Source organism: Ursus arctos, chromosome X, assembly GCF_023065955.2.
Source record: "Ursus arctos isolate Adak ecotype North America chromosome X, UrsArc2.0, whole genome shotgun sequence".
Classification (NCBI taxonomy): Eukaryota; Metazoa; Chordata; class Mammalia; order Carnivora; family Ursidae; genus Ursus; species Ursus arctos.
Window position 1 is genome coordinate 104,086,041 of NC_079873.1, and position 24,413 is coordinate 104,110,453.

General features: G+C 41.1%; 1 protein-coding gene across 1 annotated transcript; it reads right to left on the minus strand.

Moving 5' to 3' along the window:
- Nucleotides 1–12,296: 12,296 nt before the first annotated feature.
- On the minus strand, nucleotides 12,297–22,969 carry LOC130544451 (synaptonemal complex protein 3-like). The gene is made up of 8 exons (XM_057316343.1): nucleotides 22,783–22,969; nucleotides 21,848–21,917; nucleotides 21,641–21,675; nucleotides 19,912–20,029; nucleotides 18,948–19,047; nucleotides 17,084–17,182; nucleotides 13,432–13,536; nucleotides 12,297–13,303 (listed from the first exon to the last, which is right to left on the minus strand). Exons 1-8 carry the CDS (start codon nucleotides 22,904–22,906, stop codon nucleotides 13,250–13,252), a joined length of 705 nt encoding a protein of 234 aa, XP_057172326.1. The 5' UTR covers nucleotides 22,907–22,969; the 3' UTR covers nucleotides 12,297–13,249.
- Between the last annotated feature and the right edge of the window lie 1,444 nt (nucleotides 22,970–24,413).

Consider the following 24,413-nt stretch of genomic DNA (forward strand, 5'->3'; position numbering starts at 1 on the left):
GTCCTGTCAGAGCCCCAGAGGACCCTGTGGGGACATCACCTCAGAGGTCAGCCCAGCCGCCGCTGTCCCACACCCTGATCCCCTCACGTCTGAGGAGAACCACGCCCCCCCCCATGGCCACCGGTCCGGCTCCCTACCCGCCTGGGCCTCCCTGAGGGTCCCTATGCCCCACCCCATCCTCTGCCTCTCTGTCCCTCCCTCCATCCCTCCATCCGCACAGCGACCTCCACACCACGCCCTCCGCGATGCTCCTCTGAGGGCCAAGGGATGGAGAGGAGCGAGACAGCCTCGCCTGGGCGGGAGCGTCCCTGATTGGCCGGCACAGCGCGCATGCGGGAGGCGGGACCTCGGCCGAGACACGCCCCCTGGACCAACTGCCGCCCAGGCGCTGGTGCCGAGGGTCGAGGGTCGAGGATCGAGGATCGAGGATCGAGAATCGAAGATCGAGGATCGAGGATCGAGGATCCAGGACTGAGGCCCGGGCCGGGCCGTTGCAGCTCTACCGTTCAGGGACGTTTCACAGGCCGTCTTCCTGGGAAAGGACAAAAGGATCCGGGAGTGTGGAACAGGTAGGTGCTCAAGCCTCCGCCTTCCTGACGTGGGACACTTTAACAATTCCTGGCTAGTCTCCTCCCGGGGCCCTTCCCACCCACTGCTTCCACTCGCAGAGGAATAGCCATCCTCCCGCGTGTCCCGTGTAAACCACCCCCCTCCGTCTTCTAGGGTTTGTTTTTCGGTTGGTTGGTTGGCTGGTTGGTTGGTTGGTTGGTTGGCTGGCTGGTTGGTTGGTTGGCTGGCTGGCTGGTTGGCTGGTTGGTTGGTTTTTGTTTTGTTTTAGAGACCCGTGTATGTATCCTTGACTGTCCTGGCCTCCTGGTGTGTTGCCTGGGTAGTACAATAAATTGTATCGCGTTCTGCCTCGTGTTCCGCCGCTTCCTTTTTCGCCCAACATTGTGTCCTAACAGTATCACCTATACTATTCCGCGGAGCCGTACTGCTTTCATTTTCCCTGTTGTAGCATTCCACTCCTCAATTCATTCATCCGTTTCCTTGTCCATGGACATGTGGGTACTTTCCACTTCAGAGCCCTTAAAAGCGGTGACGCTAGGAATATTCTGATGTCTGGCATACGTGCAATTGAGTTTTGCAGCGTTTGAAGGAGTCCAAGAGTTTAGAGGAGTTAATGACCTATTGCTAGGTCACAGGCTAGGTGAGTATTCGGTATAGCCAAATTGTTTGCAGCTTATGACTCCCACCAGCAGGTTGGGTACTAATTGTTCCGTATTCTCACCAATGCTGAGTATAATCGGATTACATTTGCGTTTGGGGTGGTGGTCTTCTTTTGCATTTCTCCAACCACTAAGGAGATCGAGCTCCTTTATATGCTTATTGGCCATTTCAATTTCCTTTTCCATGGCATCATCTATGTGGGTATCATGACCTTTCTTCAAATGGGTAGGATGACTTTCTTACAGTTTTGTAGAAGCATTTCATATATTCCAGACATCAATCTTTTTTTTTTTTAATTTAAATTCAATTAGCCAACATACAGTACATCATTACTTTTGATATAGTGTTCAATGATTCATTAGTTGCATATAACACCCAGTGCTCATCACATCACGGGCCCTCCTTAAAGCCCCTCACCTGGTTACCCCATCCCCTCACCCACCTCCCTTTCCTCAACCCTCAGTTTGTTTCCCAGAGTCAAAAGTCTCTCATGGTTTGTCTCCCTCTCTGATTTCTTCCCATTCAGTTTTCCCTCCCTTCCCTATGGTCCTCCACACTAGTCCTTATATTCCACATGAGTGAAACCATATGATAATTGTCTTTCTCTGCTTGACTTATTTCACTTACCATAATCCCGTCCAGTTCCAACCATGTCGATGTAAGTGGTAGGTATTCATCCTTTCTGATGGGTGAGTAATATTCCATCGTATATATGAGCCACATCTTCTTTATCCAGATGTCAATCTTCACAACAGTGTTTCCCCTCTGCCTTTTTATTGCAATAAAATACAAATAATGCAAATTTTACCTTTTAAGCCATTTTTGGATATAGAGCTCAGTGGCATTAAGTACATTCCCATTGTTGTACAATCATCACTGTCATCCATCTCTAAAACTTTTCATCTTTCTGAACTGAAACTCTGTACCCATTAAACACCTATTCCCCGTTCCCTCCTCCTCCCACCCCCTGGCAACCACCACTGTACTCTCTTTCTCTATGAATTTGGATATCTCATACATACAGTATTTGTCCTTCTGTGACTGGCATATTTCACTGAGCATAATGTCTTCAAGATTCATCCATATTGTAGCATGTCTCAGTTTTTCTTTCCTTTTTGAGGAACAGATAATGATCCACTGTAGGTATATGCCACTTCCCCCCCCCCATCCATCTGTTGATGGACACTTAGGTTGCTTCCACTTTTATCTATTGTGAATAGTGCTATATGAGCACAGGTACACAAATATCTGTTTGACTCTGTCCTTTCACTTCTTTTGGGTGTATACTCAGAAGTGGAATTGATGGATCGTACCATAGTTCCACTGTTTAGTTTTTGAGTTTCCGCCATACCGTTTTCCATGGAGGCTGCAACAGTTTACAATCGCACCAACAGTTGCACAATGGTTCCCTTTTCTCACATCTTCGCCAGCAATGGTTCTCTTGTCTTTGGGGAGTGGCCATTCTAAAAAGTGTGACTTACCCACAATGCTAGGCTTACAACAGACAGTGGGATGACAAAAATAAGGGACATAAGTAGTATAGAACAAATTGGTATGCGTTGCTTAAGTAAGTAGTAGTTGACTTTATAATGAAATAATGTGATAAGAAGTCTGTGGGTCTTTTTCTGTGAAAATCTTCCTGTGTGTCAAAAGGGACCCTGCCCATTCACAGCGGTCACCAACAAGAGGTGATCAGGAGACTCTCCACTGTAACAATCGGTGATACAAGGTGAAAACACCTTGTAAATGCTAACAAACATTAGATGATATATAGACATCTCTTCCTTAGAAGAAGCACTAGGAAATAGTGCACTAAGCAGAAAAGCTAATCTCTTTCTTCTTGCCCTTGTAGTTCCCTCTCTGCCTGAATCTTTTTTTTTTTTAAGATTTATTTATTCATTTATTTGAGAGAGAGAGAACGAGAGAACAAGCAGGAGGGCCAGGAGGAGAGGGAGAGAGGCTCTCAAGCAGACTCTGCAATGAGCACAGAGCCTGATGCAGGGCTCGATCTCACGACCCTGAGATCACAACCTGAGCCGAAACCTAGAGTCGGTCGCTTAACTGACTGTGCCACCCAGGTACCCCAAAGATACATTTATTTATTTGAGAGAGAGAGAGAGAAAGAAGGAGGGAGGGAGGGAAGGAGGGAGAGAGAGGGCACACAAGCAGGGGTAGGGGCAGGGGGAGAGAGAGAGAATCTCAAGAGAACTCGCCACTGAGAGCAGGGCCCGATGTGGGGCTCGATCTCACGACCGGAGCCCAAATGAAGAGTTGGTCGCTTAACTGACTGAGACACCAAGGCGTCCCTCCTCTCTGCCTGAATCTTTAAGAACTTTCTGCCATTGGCTCATTTCCAGCTTTGCCTTCCCATGTCTACTGATTCTTTTTAGCCCCACATCATTGCTGCATAGGAGAAAGTGTAGCTCCCCAAAAATGTCTGGAAAGGACACATGACAGGAGAAGCTCAAAACTATGGATGGTGGGGCGCCTGGGTGGCTCAGTTGTTAAGCGTCTGCCTTCGGCTCAGGGTGTGATCCCAGAGTCCTGGGATTGAGCCCTGCATCGGGCTCCTCCGCTGGGAGCCTGCTTCTTCCTCTCCCACTCCCCCTGCTTGTGTTCCCTCTCTCGCTGGCTTTCTCTCTCTCTGTCAAATAAATGAATAAAAAAAAAAAATCTTAAAAAAAAAAAAACCACAACTATGGATGGTTATCAGAGGGAAGGCCTTAGCCCATTTTTTACACTGATCTAAATTCTACAATAATTGCAGCTACTGCCTATTGAACACAGGCTTATCTCAGGCATGGTGCCGAGTGCTTCGTATGCATAATCTCCACCACATCCCATCAGGAGATCCTTAATATCTGGGCACGCGTGCTCTCTCTCTCTCTCTGTATATTATATATAATTTTAAGATTGAGCAGTGAGTTCAGGTGTTATTAGTTTTCCTCATTCTTTACAAAGTTCCCTGTTACTAGGGTGATGATATAATGTATCATCCAAATGGAGACAAGTTTGAGAGTGAAGGAGGGTGTGGCACAGGACAACCAATGTAAGCCAGGACTTGCCCCCAGGAAAACCATAGTGTATGCTCACTCCACATATCGGCCTCCATGTAATAGATTTGGCAGCCGTTGAGAGTTATTACATAGATCCATTAATTCATTAGGTGTTGTAAAGTGGTAATTTTCTAACTTTATTATTCTTGTTGCATTTATTGGCTGGAATTGTCCCATGAAGGGTAACTACAAACCACTTTGTTTTCCTGAAATACAATCCACACAAGAAAGGCAGAATTATTGCTTTATTCTCTCCCTTTTCAGGGTGATGGGTTGCTGTCTTCTGGTCTCTTAAAGTGAACAAGGATCATTTGGGGACTTTTTCAGTATTGCAATGAACTCATGAGTATTAATGTATGGTGATTCACCACTGCAGTTATTATTCCTTCTGATGCTCACATTGTTTGACATTTGGACATTGGGAGCCCCTTCACATGCCTCTGGTGTCTTTTTGACATAACCTCAACATAGAGCCTAACTTTTGGATACTCTAAGATGTTCCATACTTATCTTATCCTTATTCTGCCCTGGATCTGAAACCAGCCATTTCTCCAAGGACCTCTGGTTTCTTCTAGAGATCGTAATGTGGGCACTAAGGGTTCTCTTTGTTGCAACCGATAATGTTCATTGCTTCCAAGTCTTTGCAGTGGACAGAGCTAGGAAATACATTTCTTTGAGGGTCCATACTGACAATCAGAGTTCATACTGAATGAGTCCATGCTCATACTCAATGAGTTCCTGCCATTTCCATTCAAATTTAAGATTAATTTGGTCTTATATCTGTGTCTTTTGTTTTAAACTGAAATTCCTGAATTATTTTTTTAATTTTTAAAATTTTTTTATTATGTTCTGTTAGCCACCATATAGAAATTCCTGAATTCTAATGGCATTACTGTAATTACTTACCCCCTTTTCTGTGTGTGTGTGTGTGTGTGTGTGTGTGTGTGTGTACGCGTGCACGTGCGCCTGTGTATGTATGGTATTTTGCAATAAAAAGGCAATATTATTACTAGTAATGTGATTTCTTAATATAGCTCAAGATGCCTTGTTCTTTTTTTATCCTTAAGGTATATTGCATTGGGGATACACAGTAAAATTGCAACATATATATATATATATATATATATATATATATATATATATGGGAGAGAGACAGAGAGAACAGGAGCAGGCGGAGGGGCAGGAGGAGAGGGAGAAGCAGACTCCCTGCTGAGCAGGGAGCCCGACATGGGGCCTGATCCCACGACCCTGGGATCATGACCTGAGCCGAAGTCAGACACTCAACCGACTGAGCCACCCAGGCATCCCTAAAATTGCTATATTTTAAAGTCATTTGAAATAGTTCTGTATTCTGTATAGTTAAACCACCAATTTGACATATACAGCTTGCACAACTATGTCATGTGATTCATTATTTATTTATTTTAAGAGCTTGCCTTTTAAATTAAATTGTTTCATAATTTCATGAAACACTTATGGATTCTAAAACCAAACTGAGAGCAGGATACTTTAAGAGAAGAAGCTTCCACTTCTGTAATCTCCACCCAGGTCCTTCCTTTGTAACCATTTCCAATATATTTTTGTTTATCGTAGATATCTGGCTCTAGATAGATAAAAATAAAGACATACTCTCCCTATTTGTTAGCTAAAACATAACATTAAATACGTTGTTTTGTTCTGCACTCAGCAGAAACATGCCAGGACGTTCAGGGCACATGGGAGGACTGCCTTTAGTAATATTATGATGAAATTTTACAGGGAAGAGAGATAGTGACTAAGTAAGTACTTTTCTATTTTACTGATGAATATAGAAATGCAATTCTATACTGAAACAGAAAAACATTCTACTTGTGAATATTTTAATCGCTCTATGTTTTATCTTTTAAAATAGGTAGCTATCAGTACAAATGTGAATCTGTTACCTCATATTAGATCACATAAACCACAAAACGTTACTTAATAACTACTTTTTAACCACATTCTTCAACAGCTAGCTAGAGACTGTTTTAGGCTCATCAGTTGGTATTTTTCTGGATGTAGTTAGTGTAAACTAACTTTATAAATGTACAGTTGAAATCTGCCCCTGTACTAATTAATGATGGTCTTGAGATAAGTCAAGTCCTATTTGTATGTTCGATTCCAAGTAACAAGGGAACTGTGTAATTCAGAAAAGTAAACAGTGCTTACAACTCACCTTTTAAAATCCCAACTAATCATTCTAAGGTCAAATCCAATGTTAACATTATTATGTGGCTATATCGTTCTTTACGTGTGACTACTTATTCTTTTTTTTTTTATTTTAAGGGGGTCGTGGGGCAGAGGGAGAGGGAGAGAGAGAATCTTAAGCAGGCTCCCCACCCAGCGTGGAGCCCGATGTGGCACTCGATCTCATGACCGTGAGATCGTGAGATCATAACCTGAGCCGAAATCAAGAGGTGGAGGCTTAACCAACTGAGCCATTCAGGCGCCCCTGCATGTGACTGTTTAGACTCAGTATTAATTTTTCTTTCCTTCAAAAGCATGGGAATTCCCATGCGGTATTAAATCCACCATGCAACAAACATGGTGTTCAGCCCCTTACGCAGACATCTGTTGACCACTATTTCCAAACTACTTGTTGTACGGGACCAGCTTTCAGCATATCGATGGTAGTCTTCAGTATACATAAGATTGTTCAGTGATGCAGCAATTGCACTACTGGGTATTTACCCCAAAGATACAGACGTAGTAAAGAGAAGGGCCTTATGCACCCCAACGTTCATAGCAGCATTGTCCACAATAGCTAAATCGTGGAAGGAGCCGAGATGCCCTTCAACAGATGACTGGACTAAGAAGATGTGGTCCATATATGCAATGGAATATTACTCAGCCATCAAAAAGAATGATTCCTCAACATTTGCTGCAACATGGACGGCACTGGAGGAGATAATGCTAAGTGAAATAAGTCAAGCAGAGAAAGACAATTATCATATGGTTTCACTCGTTTATTTATTTTTTTAATAATAATTTTTTATTATGTAATGTTAGTCACCATACAGTACATCCTTAGTTTTTGATGTCGTGTTCCATGATTCATTGTTTGCGTATAACACCCAGTGCTCCATGCAATGTGTGCCCTCAATACCCATCACCGGCCTATCCCAATCCCCCACCCCCTCCCCTCTGAAGCCCTCAGTTTGTTTCCCAAAGACAATAATTTAATCATGGAACTGAAGTTTAAAAAAAAAATTAAAGCCAATAGATATTTCTACATCTTTGGTGCTTAATACAGGAGTAGCTATCCTCCACACTCAGGAATTTTATTTATAAACCCTCACCTATTGTTTGCTCTCCCTCTTTAGACTAGATGTAACTGAAATTCGGGTAGCTTCAATGATCATCTTTGTGATATTTCCATTTTGAGGAGAAACAATGTGGGGCTATACGGTAAATATGAGCTTTTAAAATTATATTTAAGAACCTGTGAAATATTCAGAAAAACAATACTGCGTTGCTGATTTTCTCCAAAAAAAAAAAACCCTCTGCACTGTATTTGTGCTGATTTGGTGCCTTTACCGTTTTTCTTCATATTGTAATTTGATTACCCTATATACTGTGCACATTTACCCCCTGCGTGTTGAATGTATTACCATAGACAAGCAAATGACCTCATTTCCCCCAGACAAAATTAAATTCAATAGTTGAACTATCTTTTATAGGATAGAATTTATCTCATACATTAAATGTTAAAGCAAATAAATCCAGTATAATATTCTACATTTAAAACTTGTAACTCAATATTAGGAAAGAAAAGTTGATAGTCTGCATTTTTAATAAACTACTGTGAGGTGAAGGTTCTCATATTTGAACCTCATGCAATGTTTTATTTTCTGCTTGGTTGCTGACCTCAGTACTTGAAAAAAGTTGGTTCTTAAGAGGCCACTGTCATCAAATCAAGCTTTGCGTAGGAAGAAGTCTCACAGAGAGAACAAACTACTCTGTCACAACAACCTCAGTCCATAATACTGGCTAAGTGACTAATACATGCCCACAGTGTTAAGAAGAAGAACGAGGGTGTCGACGGCTAACAAGTAACGTTTCTTCAACACTTATTATGTGCCTACAGGTTTGTCCATCATTGCTTCATCTGACTCTCAGAATCATCCTATTTTTTTAAAAAATACTATTTTATACATACACAAGAGCAAATCTGTTTTGGCAAACAGATTTAGGTTGATGGTTCTAGATTTAGAAGATTTCATGCCTAATTAATTTCATTATTTATTTTAGATTAGCAGTGCTGGGAGAATCCTGATTCACACGGATAAAAATGAAATGGGCTGCCTTGTACAGTTTTACAGCTCAGATATTTGCAGTCAGAATGCAGAAAATGGTGTTTGTGAGCAGACGCCAGGGCAGAGTTACACTCCTCCTAATCAGTGATGGTGTGCTTTTCCAGAATTGGCAGGACAAGCATTCTTTAGATATCTGCACAAAAACATATTAACTCGATAACCCACGTGTTGATGACCTTCGACACAGTAAAATATATGTAGGATAAATCCCACGGTTATCTGTTAGCTGGTCACTGGTATAAAACACTGCATGTGTATAAAAGGTTGGCCCAAACCTCTATGGCCCTGTATGACCTCTGAGTAACACCATGAGGCTCTGTGGAAGTCTGGAAAGTGCAGCTCTGATCTGGTTACTCCTTTAGGCCGCGTGCTTCAGCTTACTACAGTCTTGCATACTGTCTGCAGTGGGAGAGATGCAGTGTCACAGTATGAGGCTGACTTTCTGCTGTATCCCTTAGGGTGCCAGTGTTCTGTCACCTGGACTCTCCACAGGACTAAAGATCCTCCTGGCAATAATGAGCTACAAGAAGTCAGCAACTAGTGTTTTTGAAAAACGTCTCCATCTTTACACCCTAATATTTGAGTGTGTCTTTTACTAAAGCCTCACACAATTGGTGGTAAGAAATTATTTGAATTGATGATTCGTGGTGTGAATAAAGCCCTTAGTCCTGGACCTCAAGGCTGGAAACTACTCACGCAATGGGCGGGTTTCCTCTGTGGTGTCATCACTCGATAAATGGTTAAGCTTTGTCGGTGTTCCACGGGAACTGTGAGATTGTGATATAAGTTACTGCTGTATGCAGGGAGGCCACCTCCCAACTACACTGTAAGTTCTTTATTAGTCTTACTGTTACTATCATTCCAACTTTGAGAGCATACAATTTAGATACTGAAACTTGAACAGGCTACCCATTCATGAATTTGAGAAGTTTGAGAATCAGTGTTCCCCTATCAAATGTGAGATTAAGTTACTAGTCGTGACCTCAAATTCAAGTTGTAACTAATATTCAGTACTGAAAATAAAAGGGAAAACACTTAAAATTAAATAGTAAAATATAGTGATTTTTTAATCAAATTATATTACTCTGAAGCAATAAATGAATAACTTGTTCTACTTCTTTATAGGTAGCTCACGGGACTGAAAGTGAATGGTATTTTGGAGACTCCGTTTACTATTTCATGTTTCGACCAGCAGTTTAATAATTTTGTAGATAATGTATCTTCCTATGGATATTAAACAGGAGTAGGCAAATTTTTGCTAAAGTTTTCTATTTCTTATTAACAGATGTCAGGTAACACTATGAGTAAGATCCATTCGGTGAGATATCAATCCTCCCATCTGACCCGATTTTTAATCTGATCCAACAGTTCTGCAGCCCCTATGCTACGTAGTGAAACAATAAGAAAAATAATGGAGTAATGAGCATGTACTATAGTTATCTTAAGCAAGAGAAAAGCATATTGAACAAAAGCCAGTAAGTCTATATTCCTTAAAAGGAAAAAAAATACACATGTGTGAATTAAATACACAGAGAACACACTGGAGTACTTATTTTGCCTCTGTGCCTGATGGCTCAAGTGAGGATCTTCTTAAAAGTTTGAAATCCACCACAACTTCTTTATCCATTCATCAGTTGATGGACCCTTGGTCTCTTTCCATGATTTGGTTATTGTTGATAATGCTGCTATAAACATCAGGGTGCATGTATCCCTTCGAATTACTATTTTTGTATGCTTTGGGTAAATACCTAGTAGTGCAGTTGCTGGGTCTCAGGGTAGCTCTATGTTTAACTTTTTGAGGAACCTCCATACTGTTTTCCAGAGTGGCTGCACCAGTTTGCATTCCCACCAACAGTGTAGGAGGGTTCCTCTTTCTCTACATCCTTGCCAATACCTGTTGTTTCCCATGTTGTTAATTTTGGTCATTCTGACTGGTGTGAGGTGGTAGCTCCTTGTAGTTTTGATTTGTAGTTCCCTGATGATGAGTGATATTGAGCATCTTTTCATGTGTCTGTCAGCCGCCTGTATGTCTTCTTTGAAAAAACGTCTATTCATGTCCTCTGCCCATTTTTATTTATTTTTTTATTTTATTTTTTTAAAGATTTTATTTATTTATTCGATAGAGATAGAGACAGCCAACAAGAGAGGGAACACAGGCAGGGGGAGTGGGAGAGGAAGAAGCAGGCTCATAGCGGAGGAGCCTGATGTGGGGCTCGATCCCATAACGCCAGGATCACGCCCTGAGCCGAAGGCGGACGCTTAACCGCTGTGCCACCCAGGCGCCCCATCTTCTGCCCATTTTTAATTGGATTATTTGTTTTTTGGTGTTGTGTTATACACACACACACACACACACACACACACAGGAATATTACTCAGCCATTAAAAAAAAAATAATGAAATCTTTCCATTTGCAACAACGTGGATGGAGCTAGAGAGTATTGTGCTAAGCGAAATAAATCAGTCAGAGAAAGACAAATACCATATGATTTCACTCATGTGTGGAATTTAAGAAACAAATGAACCTGGAGGGGGTGGGGAAGAGAGGCAAACCAAGAAACAGACTTTTAACTATAGAGAACAAACTGATCGTTACCAGAGGGGAGGTGGGTGGGGAGAAATGGGTTGAATAGGTGATGGGGATGAAGGAGGGCACTTGTCAGTGATGAGCACCGGGGGGCTGTATGGAAGTGCTGAATCACTAAATTCTACACCTGTAACTAATATTACACTGTATGTTAACTAACTGGAATTTAAATAAAAACTTGAAAAAAAAAAGTTTGAAGTAGTACTTAAGACTTAATGTTTTGGCCTAAGGGGAAATCCTTTTCTCTCTCTCTCTCTCTCTCTCTCTCTCTCTCTCTCTCACACACACACACACACACACACACACACACACACACACAAATGCAGTATTTAAAGAGTAAACTGTCCCTTGATGTCAAATATTCACTCATGGTGGAGGACTCACTTCTTCCTGCATAAGATAAATAAGTTGGAATTTAGAAAAAGAGAGTATGTTTGGGCTTACTTTAAAAACAGGGAAAACCATAAAACAAATAGAAGAGTGGGCTCTAGTGGCCATAATTAAAATATTGAACCACAAGAGACTGTGGACTCTGGGAAACAAACTGAGGGCTTCAGAGGGGAGGAGGGCGGGGGACTGCAATAGGCCGGTGATGGGTAGTAAGGAGGGCACATATTGCATGGTGCACTGGGTGTTATATGCAAATAATGAATCATGGAACATTACATCAAAAACTAAGGATATACTGTATGGTGACTAACATAACAAAATAAAAATTATTAAAAAATAATAAAATAAATAAAATATTGAACATACATTAAAACAGGAGAAAGACAGCCCTCTCCTCCAAATGGCAATATTTTTGTTGTTGTTGTTCTGAACAATTCATGAAAGGAATTTCGGTAACTTAGAAAGAGAATACATTTGGGGGCGCCTGGGTGGCACAGCGGTTAAGCGTCTGCCTTTGGCTCAGGGCGTGATCCTGGCGTTATGGGATCGAGCCCCACATCAGGCTCCTCTGCTATGAGCCTGCTTCTTCCTCTCCCACTCCCTCTGCTTGTGTTCCCTCTCTAGCTGGCTGTCTCTATCTCTGTCAAATAAATAAATAAAATCTTTAAAAAAAAAAAAAAGAAAGAGAATACATTTAACTGTATTTTATTTATTTATTTATTTTTATTCCAAACTAATTCTCAGACAACTTCATGCTTATGAAATCAAATCTTTCCAACTGAAAATTTCATATGGTTACGCATGTAAAAAGTGCACCAGGAAAGACAAGGTGTGAGAATTAATTGTTCACGTTTTTAGATGAGCATACAATCAACTTTCCATGTGCTCACTGAATATTAAACTTGCAAAACAAAACTTTCTAGGTAATTAATCTCTAAAGATAGGCACAAAAAATTTAAACCATAGGTAACTAAGTACATGTATATGTTAATAAAATACTTTCAATCAATGCTAAGGGCAGGTGTCATTTAATAGTGGACCAAAGTCAATTAAATGACATTTTAATTTTTTTGGTGGAAATGGCATATTCACAACTCCATGTCTCACAAGTGATATTTACATATCTTATTCAGTTGTCTTAATGACTTTTAGCAGTTTTGTTTATTCTGGGGCACAGACTTAAGTTGCTTTTAATAAATTTTGTAATTTTGTGGAGTAGGTTGTATTTCAAATCTTATTTTCATTAGAATTGGTTCTGTAACTTAATGAGTATATGCAAAAGGGTGTATTCTTTCATTAGTTTTTTCTTTCAGAAAGAGCAACGTAACCTCCTATAATTGTACTTCCTATCTTTTGGGACTGATACAGATTCACTGAAGCAAACTTAAATGTAAATCATCTTTATTGCTTAAATTTAATTGACAGTGTTAGGGAGAAAAAGTCACCTTTACTACCAAAGGTCTGAACGTTTCCTGCATATAACTTTGGAATTGCTGCTACTCACATAACTGGTTAGGTCTCACTTGGGTTTACACAGAAAGAGAGCCTTGCACTTAAACAGGCCAACGAGTAACAAGATGTGATCATTTAAACTAGAATTGTTAAACCACAATTATCATGTTAGTTAGTTCAAGTCCTTTCTTCAAATGTCATCAAAATAATAGAGAATGAAGAGACTTTCGAACAATTGCCACCTCTTGTTGCTGCTATTAAATGAAAAGAGAGAATATACTTGTTTAATATTTATATAAGGATTATACCTACAACAGCAAATTGACTATTTCAATGTTTAAATCAACCCTTAGTTTTCACCTTTAAATATTATACTACTTACATGTTCCATCATAAAGTGTTTTTGCAACATGGCCATTTCTTTCCTAAGTTCACTCTGTTCACCAATAAGAAAATTTTCCTGATTCTTCTCTAAGTCTTCCATACTCTAAAACAAAAAGCCTAGTCTAGTTACAAACCACCATTTTTCTTCTTATGTTCAAAACATGCAAAATTAAATTTCAAAACTACTACATTTTTTAATATTCCAGTGATGGCCATTATCTATTTGAAATAAAAAAAAATTCTAAATCACACACGTAGACAAAAACATTCACTAAGAAAAATTTTAAATATCAGATTTGAGTGAAATATTATTACTTTTTTTTAAGTAGGCTCCACACCCAGCATGGAGCCCAACATGGGGCTTGAACTCACAACCCTGAGATGAAGACCCGAAGTGAGATCAAGGGTTGGACGCTTAACTGACCGAGCCACCCAGGTGCCCCGAAATATTCTTATTTTTAGGAGACACAACTACGGTACACTTTGCTCAAAATGATGGGTTAATGTCAAGCAGTTAAGGTCAAGGTCAAAATGGACCCCAAAATAGAAGAGGACTGGAAGCCCATATCAACAAATGCTGTAATTTTGAAATCCAGTAATAAGCTTTCTAACACCAGGTAATAACACATTTATTATCAGTAATAGTCAACGTAATATGATTTCCTGAGAGGGAATAAAATGATCTGTGATGTGACCTCTTCAAGTTATGAAAAACACAACCTACATTTTAAATTTTGCCATTCATTCAACAAGTGGTGAAATAGCGCATACCATGTAGAAAGTGCTGTGTTGAGTACTGTGGAGGAATTTAAAAATGACCACACAATCTCTTCCATATTCCAGTGCCAAGAGCAAATGTAAACAGAAATGATACAAAAATTTTATGATAGTTATAGAAGCACAACTTGTTGCAGCGACATAGCAGAAAAAGGAGATTGACGCCGACCTGGTTGGCAAAAGAATAAGATTTCAATAGGTGAAGAAAAAGAAGTTAAAAACATTTCCAGGGGAAGGACATAAGCAAAGCGTAGAAGTAATAGTTAGTTTAGACAAAGCATTTATCAGGAAGGGTGGGAATAAAGACAGAATGCAGCAAACAAAACTAAAAAGGGCATCATGTTATGGTGCATCTTTGAATATCTAAGAGTTTAGAAGGGGAAACTACTGACAGGCTTTCAGGAGGGAAGAAGTATCTCGTAGGAAGGTAATATCGCAGACCTATGAAGGATGGAGAGAGCAGATGAGAGTTTAATAGTAGAAGCAAGGGATGACGAGGTCCTCAACTAGGGCTGCAGCAGTGGGAATTCGAAGAAAGAATTTAAAGCATCACTGCAAGCGGCAAGTATCACACAGTCCAATAGTAACTGGAGGGGAAGGATAAGGAAATGCAGGAGTCAAGGAAGACACTGGATTTCCAACCCTAAGTGACAACACTGGGCAATAACATTTAGAAGAAATAATTTCTGTTACTTCATGAAACCTCCATACCAATCTGTAAATGGTCTTCACAGAGCAGTAGAGCGACAAGCTCTCTACTTGGAAACAATTTTAATATAACTATTTTGTATATGTGTGATTCTAAGATTCTTTAAAGAATACTTATTTTGAAATTATATTGCTAGTTCTTAAACATTCCAGTTAGTTTAGAAGAGTGACATTTTACCGTGTATTTGAACAAGATTGTTTAAAGAATAAATCACGCGATCATCTCAAAAGCTGCAGAAAAAGTATTTGACAAAACTCAACACTTCCATGATAAAAACTCTCTACAAACTGGATACAGAAGGAATGTATCTCAACATAATAAAGGACACATATGACAAGCCCACGGCTAACATACTCAATGGTGAAAAACTGAAAGCTTTTCCTCTAAGGTCAGGAGTAAGACAAGGTTGCCCAACCTCACAACTCCTACTCAACATAGTACCAGAAGTCCTAGCTGGAACAATCTGGCAACAAAAGGGAATAGAAGACATCCAACCTGGAAAGGAAGAAGCAAAATTATCTCTGTTCGCAGATAGCATGATCTGATATGTAGAAAACCCCAAAGATTCTACACACGCAAAAATCCCTGTTAGGACTGATAAATGAATTCAGCAAAGTTGCAAGTTATAAAATCAACACGCAAATGTCAGTTGTATTTCTACACACTAACAATGAGTTACCCAAAAGTGAAATTAAGAAAACAATCCCATTTACAATAGTGTCAAAAAGAATAAAATACTTAGGAAAAAACTTAACCAAGGAGGTGAGAGACTTGTACACCGAAAACTATAAAGCACTGATGAAAGAAATTAAAGACAACATACATAAATGGAAAAATTATCCCGTGCTCATGGATTGGAAGACTTAATATTGTTAAAATGCCCATACCACACAAAGCAATCTACAGATTCAATGTTATCCCCATCAAAACCCCAATGCTATTTTTCTACAGAAATGCTTCTACAAAGCAATCCTACGATTCATGCGGATCCACAAAAGACCATGAATAGCCAAAACGACTCCAAGAAAGAACAACAACAACAACGAGCTGGAGCCATCACACTTCCTGATTTGAAAAATATATTACAAAGCTACAGGAATAAAAACAGTGTGGTACCAGCATACAGACAGATAGATGTATACACCAATGGAACAGAACAGGGAGCCCGGAAATAAACTCTCGCATATACAGTCAACTGATTTTTGATGAGGGGGCCAAGGATACAAAATGGGGAACAGATAGTGTCTTCAACAAATGAAGCTGGGAAAACTTTATAACCACGTGCAAAAGAACAAAAGAGGGTAGGTCTCGTGTTAAGTGTTCTTAGGACATTAAAAACAATAACGACAACAGCACCCTGACCAAAAACAGAAGGGGAAGGTACAGGATCCCATCCACTCCCAAACGAGTATATAGCTGTGTGAAGAAGAGGTCTGTGTCACTGAGGATGATTCGCTAATGTGGAAATACAACTGAAGGTAATCTCAATTCACAGGCCTATGGTCTTACTCTGGCTTTTTTCATTCTCCTATATATCCGTGCTGTCTCTTGCAATTATAGGTTGGTATATAAAGCCACTTGTAGTCACTTTAATAATTCTGAAAGCAAATATGCCATGGAATACTTATAAAATGCAACTGAAAATAAAATTGGCTCACGCCGTTTAAGGAACATTGGCAGCACAAAGAGAAGTAAATGAAAGTACAATTGGCTGCTCTCTGTTTAAGAAACATTGGCAGTGCAGAGAAAAGTAAATGACATCGAGAAATGATTTAAGGACTTCCTACTTCCAAACTGTATATTCATCACTACTCTCCTAAGAAACACCGACTCTGGAACAAAGAACCATGATTAAATTGTTAAAAAAAGGATCAGTTTCATGCACGATATGCATATTTCTTGGTAAAATTCCCAATCTACCATTCCCTGTTTTGAGTAACACCCACAAAACCATTAATGAATCTGGAAAGTAAAAGTACGTTTAGCATTTAGGTTAAATCAGAACTATGAATTCAAAATGGAAAATGCCTAATTAGTCTTAATTGATTGTAAAGGCATAAGCAAAATGTTTTAACATGTATTAAGAAAGAAAGACAATTATTTTCTACTTCCATATACATATTACACTTTACGAGAATATATTGTGTTACCAAATTCAACAGACCTTTAAGAATTGCTCATACAACTCTTTAATTGCCTGCATTCTCTGGCTCTGAACAGTTCTAGAGTGTTGCAGAACCTTTTGCTGCTGTCGAAATATATTCTACAAATATAAAAGAAAAAAGAAGCTGTGATGACCATAGGGTAAATTCAGAATTTAACAACAGAAAAATCTAGAATAAACTTGAATAGTTTTTAAACAAATATTTTTTAGTATCTTCTCTTTTATCAAATATTATGACCTAGTTTACGTCATTTGTGTTTACCAGTAACATACAAAAACACCACAATAATCTTATCTGCCAGTCACTAAGTAGGAAATTTCCTTTCTTAACAATATTCAAAACATATATCTTATTCTTGTTGATTTCAAAATCCACACGCATGATCCTTCCAATAATCCTTCCACGATCTTCCTTTTCCTCCACGAGTGATCTTGTTATATCCTTACTTAGCCACTCACTTTCAGAGTCATACATTAGATTTTGTCAGCCCGATAACTGAAACATCTACATGATGTTACTAATAGCAGAGAGTTATAGAGGAACTATGTACAGATACTGTTCTGAACCATTTCAAATAAGCTTATTATAGAGGAGCTCATTTAAATCCCTAAAACAAAAACAGAAGCCCTGTAAGTTCTCTTATTAGACTCCCTTTCATAGATGAGGAAACTGAGGCTCAGAGAAAAGCAATTTGTCCCTGGTTTCACAGCTAGCAATTAGAAAATCAGAACTGGATCCCAAACATTATCGTCCCAGTGTCCAGGCTCTTGACCACTGTACTACACTGTTTGTCCATTTTCCCCAGCATTCCACCTCTACCTCCCTGTGTTTGTGGCTCACTCCCTTTCATGCTACAGCTCAGCACCCTAGCAGGATCCAACATCCATTGAACGGAGCACTTTCCACCATCTCCTGTCTGCACCCTCTGTCCTCATTTTCCCCCTTTCCAGCTAAATCCATGGTCAGTGGTTATACCTACACCCTTGCTTGTACACCTTGCCCCCTTCTCACTCTGTGGAGGTGCACGGCTAACCTCAGCCCAACCCTGAAAAATCCAACTCTCCAGCTGCTCAGACACAACCACAAACATGAGTACTGGTCTCATATAAGTTTATGATTGCTATGACACCAGCCCACATTGGACCGGAATGTTGCTTGGCAACGATATTTCCCTTGTCCATTCACTCGCCCACTCTCAGGAAAGAATTCCAGGCCTTCTCCTCTGCCCTCAAAAAGCAACATCTCCTCCACCATCCTTACTCCTAAATGTGATACAGGCCATTCCATTACGAGTGAGCCATGCCCTGAGCTCAATGACTCCGTTCAGGAATGAGCAAACGATCGAAACTAGATTATTGATAGCAGTCCAGGGGGCTTTTCTGCCAGACCTATGGAGAAAGGTTCTCTCAGTACGCTGGGGTTACTAACCTGGTAGTGAATCTAAGATTGTAAGATGCTATCATGCTGACCCCATGGAGAGGGCCTACTAGGAGATGGAGACAGAGCCCAGACGGCACTGCCTAAGCAACCTTTTCCCAGACTCATCCAGCTGTACCTGGCGCAAAACTCCTTTTGACTTCTTCAGATAAACCAAGACATCCCTCTTTTGTACTTTGGCAAATGTCTGTCACTTGGAACTGCAGCAATCCCAACCAAGAGAGGAAGTAAAGACCAAGGGCTTTTGTGAGTAGGATGTGTGCCTGTACTTCTCTGGTTTTCCTGAGATCGGGGCCCAACCACATAGCCAGCAATGGAAACAGGACTCTGGCTCAAATCTACGGGTCTAAGATGTGGCCAGGCTCACCATTCCTACTTGAGACTTGGTTACAATAGATTAATTATAAAGCTAAGCCTGATACCAACAGCTAGTTTTTCTTCTTCTTCCTTGGCTTTCTGCACATCCATATCCCACTCTTGAAACAAAGTTAGAAACTCCTGACAGTATTCATGATAAAGCTTCTGCCTGTAAAACATAATAATGAATAGTGTCATACTTTATATCGTTAAGAAAAAGGTAAACCCATTCAAAACCAAATTGGACATAAATTATACTATAAAGGGAGAAGGGGATGATCACAGCTGAAATTTTCTGATGGAAAACAGCAAAATAAAGTGGATGGCTTACTCTCATTGCTAACAGTCACTCACTCCTAACTGTCTAAGAGGGATGCTATCCCATATGCCTTAGCTCTCGAAAACTAAGGAAGATTTATTGCATTATAAATTTTCCCCCAAAAATGCATTTTATCTACAAGTGGTTTTGTTTTTATTTTTATTTTTTCATTTTCATTCATTTGCTGAATAACATATAGGTTGTGGAATGATAAATAGATTCAATGAGGGTATCATATTCACTTACATAACTTTCCCAAACGGTAATATTTCACTTTTCCCCCACTGTGGCACAATAAAGATTTTGTGCAAAAGAGCAGTGAACCCAATAGGGATAAATTTAAAAATTATTCAAATATAAGATTAATCTTTTCTACATAATTGAATACAGCTAACTATCGTAAGACATTTGCCTCTTACTCAGCTCGCATACTCTAAGAATGTAAATATAGTTTTTCTTATACTAGGAAAGCTCAATTATAATTTGAAAGGAGAAAAAGGGGGTTATCTTTATTGACCTCTAGATAATACATCTCTTTTCAGTTAAGGTGTGAACTTACAGGACTAAAGGAACTATTTGCTTAGATAAAAATCAAGCCAAACCTATTTTTCAATAGAGACTCCAACAGATAGAGGATAACAGTATTATTTTAGTATTATCACAAATACTAAGAAATGACACACAGTTTCTGGCTCCAAAAACCAACACCGTTACCTTTGCTCTTCCTGGGTTTGCCAAACATGCTCAATTTTCTGGTTAATGCTTTTGACAGAAGCTCTGGTATCCATCATGCATCTTTTTCTCTTTGCATAAAGAATTCTTTTAATGTCACCTATATTAAACACATATACTTATTAACACTTAATACTGAAAATTATTTTTTGCAGCTTATTCAAGACAACATAGGCAAGTTTGGTTCAGCAGCATTGGAAAGACAGTTGGAATTTTTTTTTTTAAAGGCCTCACATCAGAAATCAAGATATTTGCTTCTTTTTTTTTCTGTGAAATCTTTCAGTTACTAGTATCTGAATTCATATATATATATATATATATATATATATATTTTTTTTTTTTTTTTTGCCTGCACACACCTTTTAGTTAACTTATCCTGGAAAAAGAGCTAATAAACAAAAGTTACTGTCTCCCAAAATGTGTAAAAAAATTGGGGGTTTCTCAACGATAGTCTTTAATTTTCTCGTGGAAAGACAGTTGTAGAGGCTAGTATTTAATAAATTTATAAAACATCCTCCAAATGAAAGGACTCGTTGAGATGGATTCTTGTTAGAAGTCGATATATAAAACACACTTTATCATTCTATTTTAAAAGTGTCCAAAAGGGATACTAATAAATAAATGAAAAGAGAAGAAAGGTGTGTGCCTGCACGTGTACGTGTGTGTGTGTGTGTTAATTTAGTCAATGAGGATTTTAAGTATATTTGAGTTAAAGACAAAAGACCATGGAGAGTTTAAGGAAATAAAAGAATTTATTCAAAAATACTTCCTAAATATGTTTTTTAGTAAATAAATGGAGTTTTTCTTAATTCATTTTTAAAATGCGGCTTTGCAGTTAGTAAAATTTTTAATACCTCAAAAAACGCTTTCCTAAGCATTTGGTTGTATGTGATGGATCTGCCATCAATAGCTATTTTCCAGAGATCGTGAAAAGCTGCACTGTTATACAATTATTTTATATATCCAGTTTGCCACGTACAATAATCAATTTGTGAGACAGCTCACATACCGAGAACCTTGACACCACCAAATAGAGCAAAGCTTTTAATACATACCTGCTTGTATGATTGATCCATATAGAGGACTCAAAAATTGACTCAGACTCTTTACTAAGAGTCTTGCCCTGTAACCCAGTTAATGTTTAAGTGACATCTGAGAGAACAACTGAAAACTTTTAGGTTTATTGGTTCTGATCACACATTGCTAGCATGGGGCAAAGTGGTCTTTAGTTTTCCACTGCACACTTTATTAGTGTACGCATTATGACAAAGACTTATCTTACAGGCTTCAATTTAAACTTCTGCACCAAAGAAAACAGCTAGAAAAGTCAAGGAAAATAACTACAATGAGAACATTAAAAATTGATATTAAAAACTGATGTATCACTTACTCTGGGACACAAAGTGGAAGAGAGATTATTTCATGCAAATTCTTCTGATATCCCCACAGTCCATCAAATGTAACCATGTATAAAATAAAAGCATCACTCTTACCTCAGCACTGGCAGCCCCATTCTCTGCACATCCACAATAAAAAGGGGAACTAGGGAAATCTATGAAGCCAAAACACACTAAATACTTAAGGAAAATCCTGTATCTGAGAACAAGGCATTAGATAACAGTGTTGTAGTCCACTGACTAACATTTCTTGTTAATATGTGTTATGTGGCTCAAAACAATTTACTTTTGCTGAAATAACTCCTAACTCATACCTTCAAATCTTTCCAACATATTCTGTAATTCATTCCTGTAAAGAAATGACATTAGGTATTTAATTAAGGGTACCTAAAACAGCATGCTTGTTTTGGATGAAATATATCATGCCAAGTGCTTCACATACAATACTTGTTACCTGAGCCAACCTTTATTTTTCTTAAAGTACCTTATGGGTCAAGTGAAAATCACTTTAAACATGTTACCCCACATCTGCCAGAAATGTTCCTGCTGGAGGACTTCTTCCCCCGTAGTTATCAGTCACTGGATTGTCTCCTGCGTTGAAATAAAAGTGGAAAACATTTTAAAATGAAGCATGGTGGTGGGCATTAAGGAGGGCATGTGATGTGATGAGCACTGGGTGTTATACGCAACTAATGAATCATTGAACATTTTATCACAAACTAATGATGTACTACATGTTGGCTAACGGAATTAAAACAATAAAACGAAGTATGGCATTTTGATCAGTTTTCAGGGAGCAATATCCTCACTGTGGAGTTTTTTAGGCCTCTTGCAAACAAAAGTTTTTTAAGGCAGACATAGGAAAGGAAGCATGTATGTGCCAGGTCAGCTGAAACTGGATCAGGGACCAGGACCATGCCATGGAGACAGTGTTACAAGCCTTTCAAGGTTAATGGCAGAGCACATCACCCAGCAGGTGTGAGATATTTTGGAAAGAAAGACTGTGGGGGAGCAGAAGAGCTGCTACCTAAGCCTCTGTAATCCCGGTTTGGGACGGGAGGATCAAGTGGACAACCTCTGGTACATGAAACTGCTTTTTACACACACACACACACACACACACACACACACACACGCAGAGACCTACACAGAGACAGACATACGCAGAGACAGAAAGACAGACAGACCCACACAGAGACAGACAGACACAGAGAGAGAGAGAGAGAGAGAGAGAGACCCACACAGAGACAGACATACACAGAGAGAGGCAGACAGACCCACGCAGAGACAGACACACACAGAGACAGACAGACAGACAGACAGACAGACAGACACACACACACACACACACACGAGGATTTTAGTTTTTACAACGCGGAGGACTCCAAAGCAGTGACCTGCCTCGTGTGCGGTATCTACAAGTGCTGTATCTGCAAAGGTGTGTGATAGACAGTACCTTCAGCCTCTGGCCCACTCAGCTCTCTTCTCTCTTGTCTCCCAAAGTCATAGGCTGCCATACCCTGAGCCTCCACCGGGGCCTTCGCAGCTCTCCCCGGGCGCTTCCTCCCAGCCGGCGCCATCCCGAGGTGTCTCCTGCACCTTGTGAGCGCAAACACGCATTAAAGAAATGGGGACATGGTCAGTGAGCGATGCCAGGCAAGGGTCCTCTGTGCAGATCAGAGTGGGCGTGTCCTCGTGTCTCTCGTTGGACCGGGAGGGGACAAAGACGACGCGGACGGCGGACGCCTACCCGCCCCCGCCCCCGCCCCCGGCTCAGACCCAGGGCACGCGACCTGCCCCGGGGCATCTGAGGGCCAGGGCCTTCCGCCACATTCTTGCCTCTACGTTGGGACGGAGGCCATCCCCACCCCTAGGTCCTCGCGGGACAATGTGCTGGTCTGGAGGCCCAACCGTGGCCGGGACAAAAATAAATGTCCCCTCCGAATGGATGGGGAATAAGCGTTCTGCCCCTGTCCGGGGACGGTCAGGTCTGGGGGGGAGGGGGGGCTCCTCGACACGCCATCTGGACCCCAGGATGACCTCGGGGGACCAAACTGTGCGGCCGGGCGGCCGGGCAGGAGGGACAGACGCAGACGGCCCCTCCTCACCAGGTGCGACCTTCCCAGGAAGTGGGGACCGTCAGACCCGCTCCCCGCCCTGCCGGCCCTGCCAGCCCTGCCCTCAGGGCCCTCGTCATGTCCTGTCAGAGCCCCAGAGGACCCTGTGGGGACATCACCTCAGAGGTCAGCCCAGCCGCCGCTGTCCCACACCCTGATCCCCTCACGTCTGAGGAGAACCACGCCCCCCCCCATGGCCACCGGTCCGGCTCCCTACCCGCCTGGGCCTCCCTGAGGGTCCCTATGCCCCACCCCATCCTCTGCCTCTCTGTCCCTCCCTCCATCCCTCCATCCGCACAGCGACCTCCACACCACGCCCTCCGCGATGCTCCTCTGAGGGCCAAGGGATGGAGAGGAGCGAGACAGCCTCGCCTGGGCGGGAGCGTCCCTGATTGGCCGGCACAGCGCGCATGCGGGAGGCGGGACCTCGGCCGAGACACGCCCCCTGGACCAACTGCCGCCCAGGCGCTGGTGCCGAGGGTCGAGGGTCGAGGATCGAGGATCGAGGATTGAGAATCGAAGATCGAGGATCGAGGATCCAGGACTGAGGCCCGGGCCGGGCCGTTGCAGCTCTACCGTTCAGGGACGTTTCACAGGCCGTCTTCCTGGGAAAGGACAAAAGGATCCGGGAGTGTGGAACAGGTAGGTGCTCAAGCCTCCGCCTTCCTGACGTGGGACACTTTAACAATTCCTGGCCAGTCTCCTCCCAGGGCCCTTCCCACCCACTGCTTCCACTCGCAGAGGAATAGCCATCCTCCCGCGTGTCCCGTGTAAACCACCCCCCTCCGTCTTCTAGGGTTTGTTTTTCGGTTGGTTGGTTGGCTGGTTGGTTGGTTGGTTGGTTGGTTGGCTGGCTGGCTGGTTGGTTGGTTGGCTGGCTGGCTGGTTGGTTGGTTGGTTGGTTTTTGTTTTGTTTTAGAGACCCGTGTATGTATCCTTGACTGTCCTGGCCTCCTGGTGTGTTGCCTGG

Excerpts from the sequence above, each read along its gene's own strand:
- LOC130544451 (XM_057316343.1), bottom strand. The coding sequence starts at position 22,906 with ATGGCGCCGGCTGGGAGGAAGCGCCCGGGGAGAGCTGCGAAGGCCCCG. Across the intron at positions 17,183-18,947 it reads AAGAAGAAGAAAAACTAGCT|AATATATTTCGACAGCAGCA; the intron begins GTTGGTATCAGG and ends TTATATTTGTAG. Across the intron at positions 13,304-13,431 it reads AACACTTTATGATGGAACAT|CAGCAACAAGAGGTGGCAAT; the intron begins GTAAGTAGTATA and ends TTCATTTAATAG.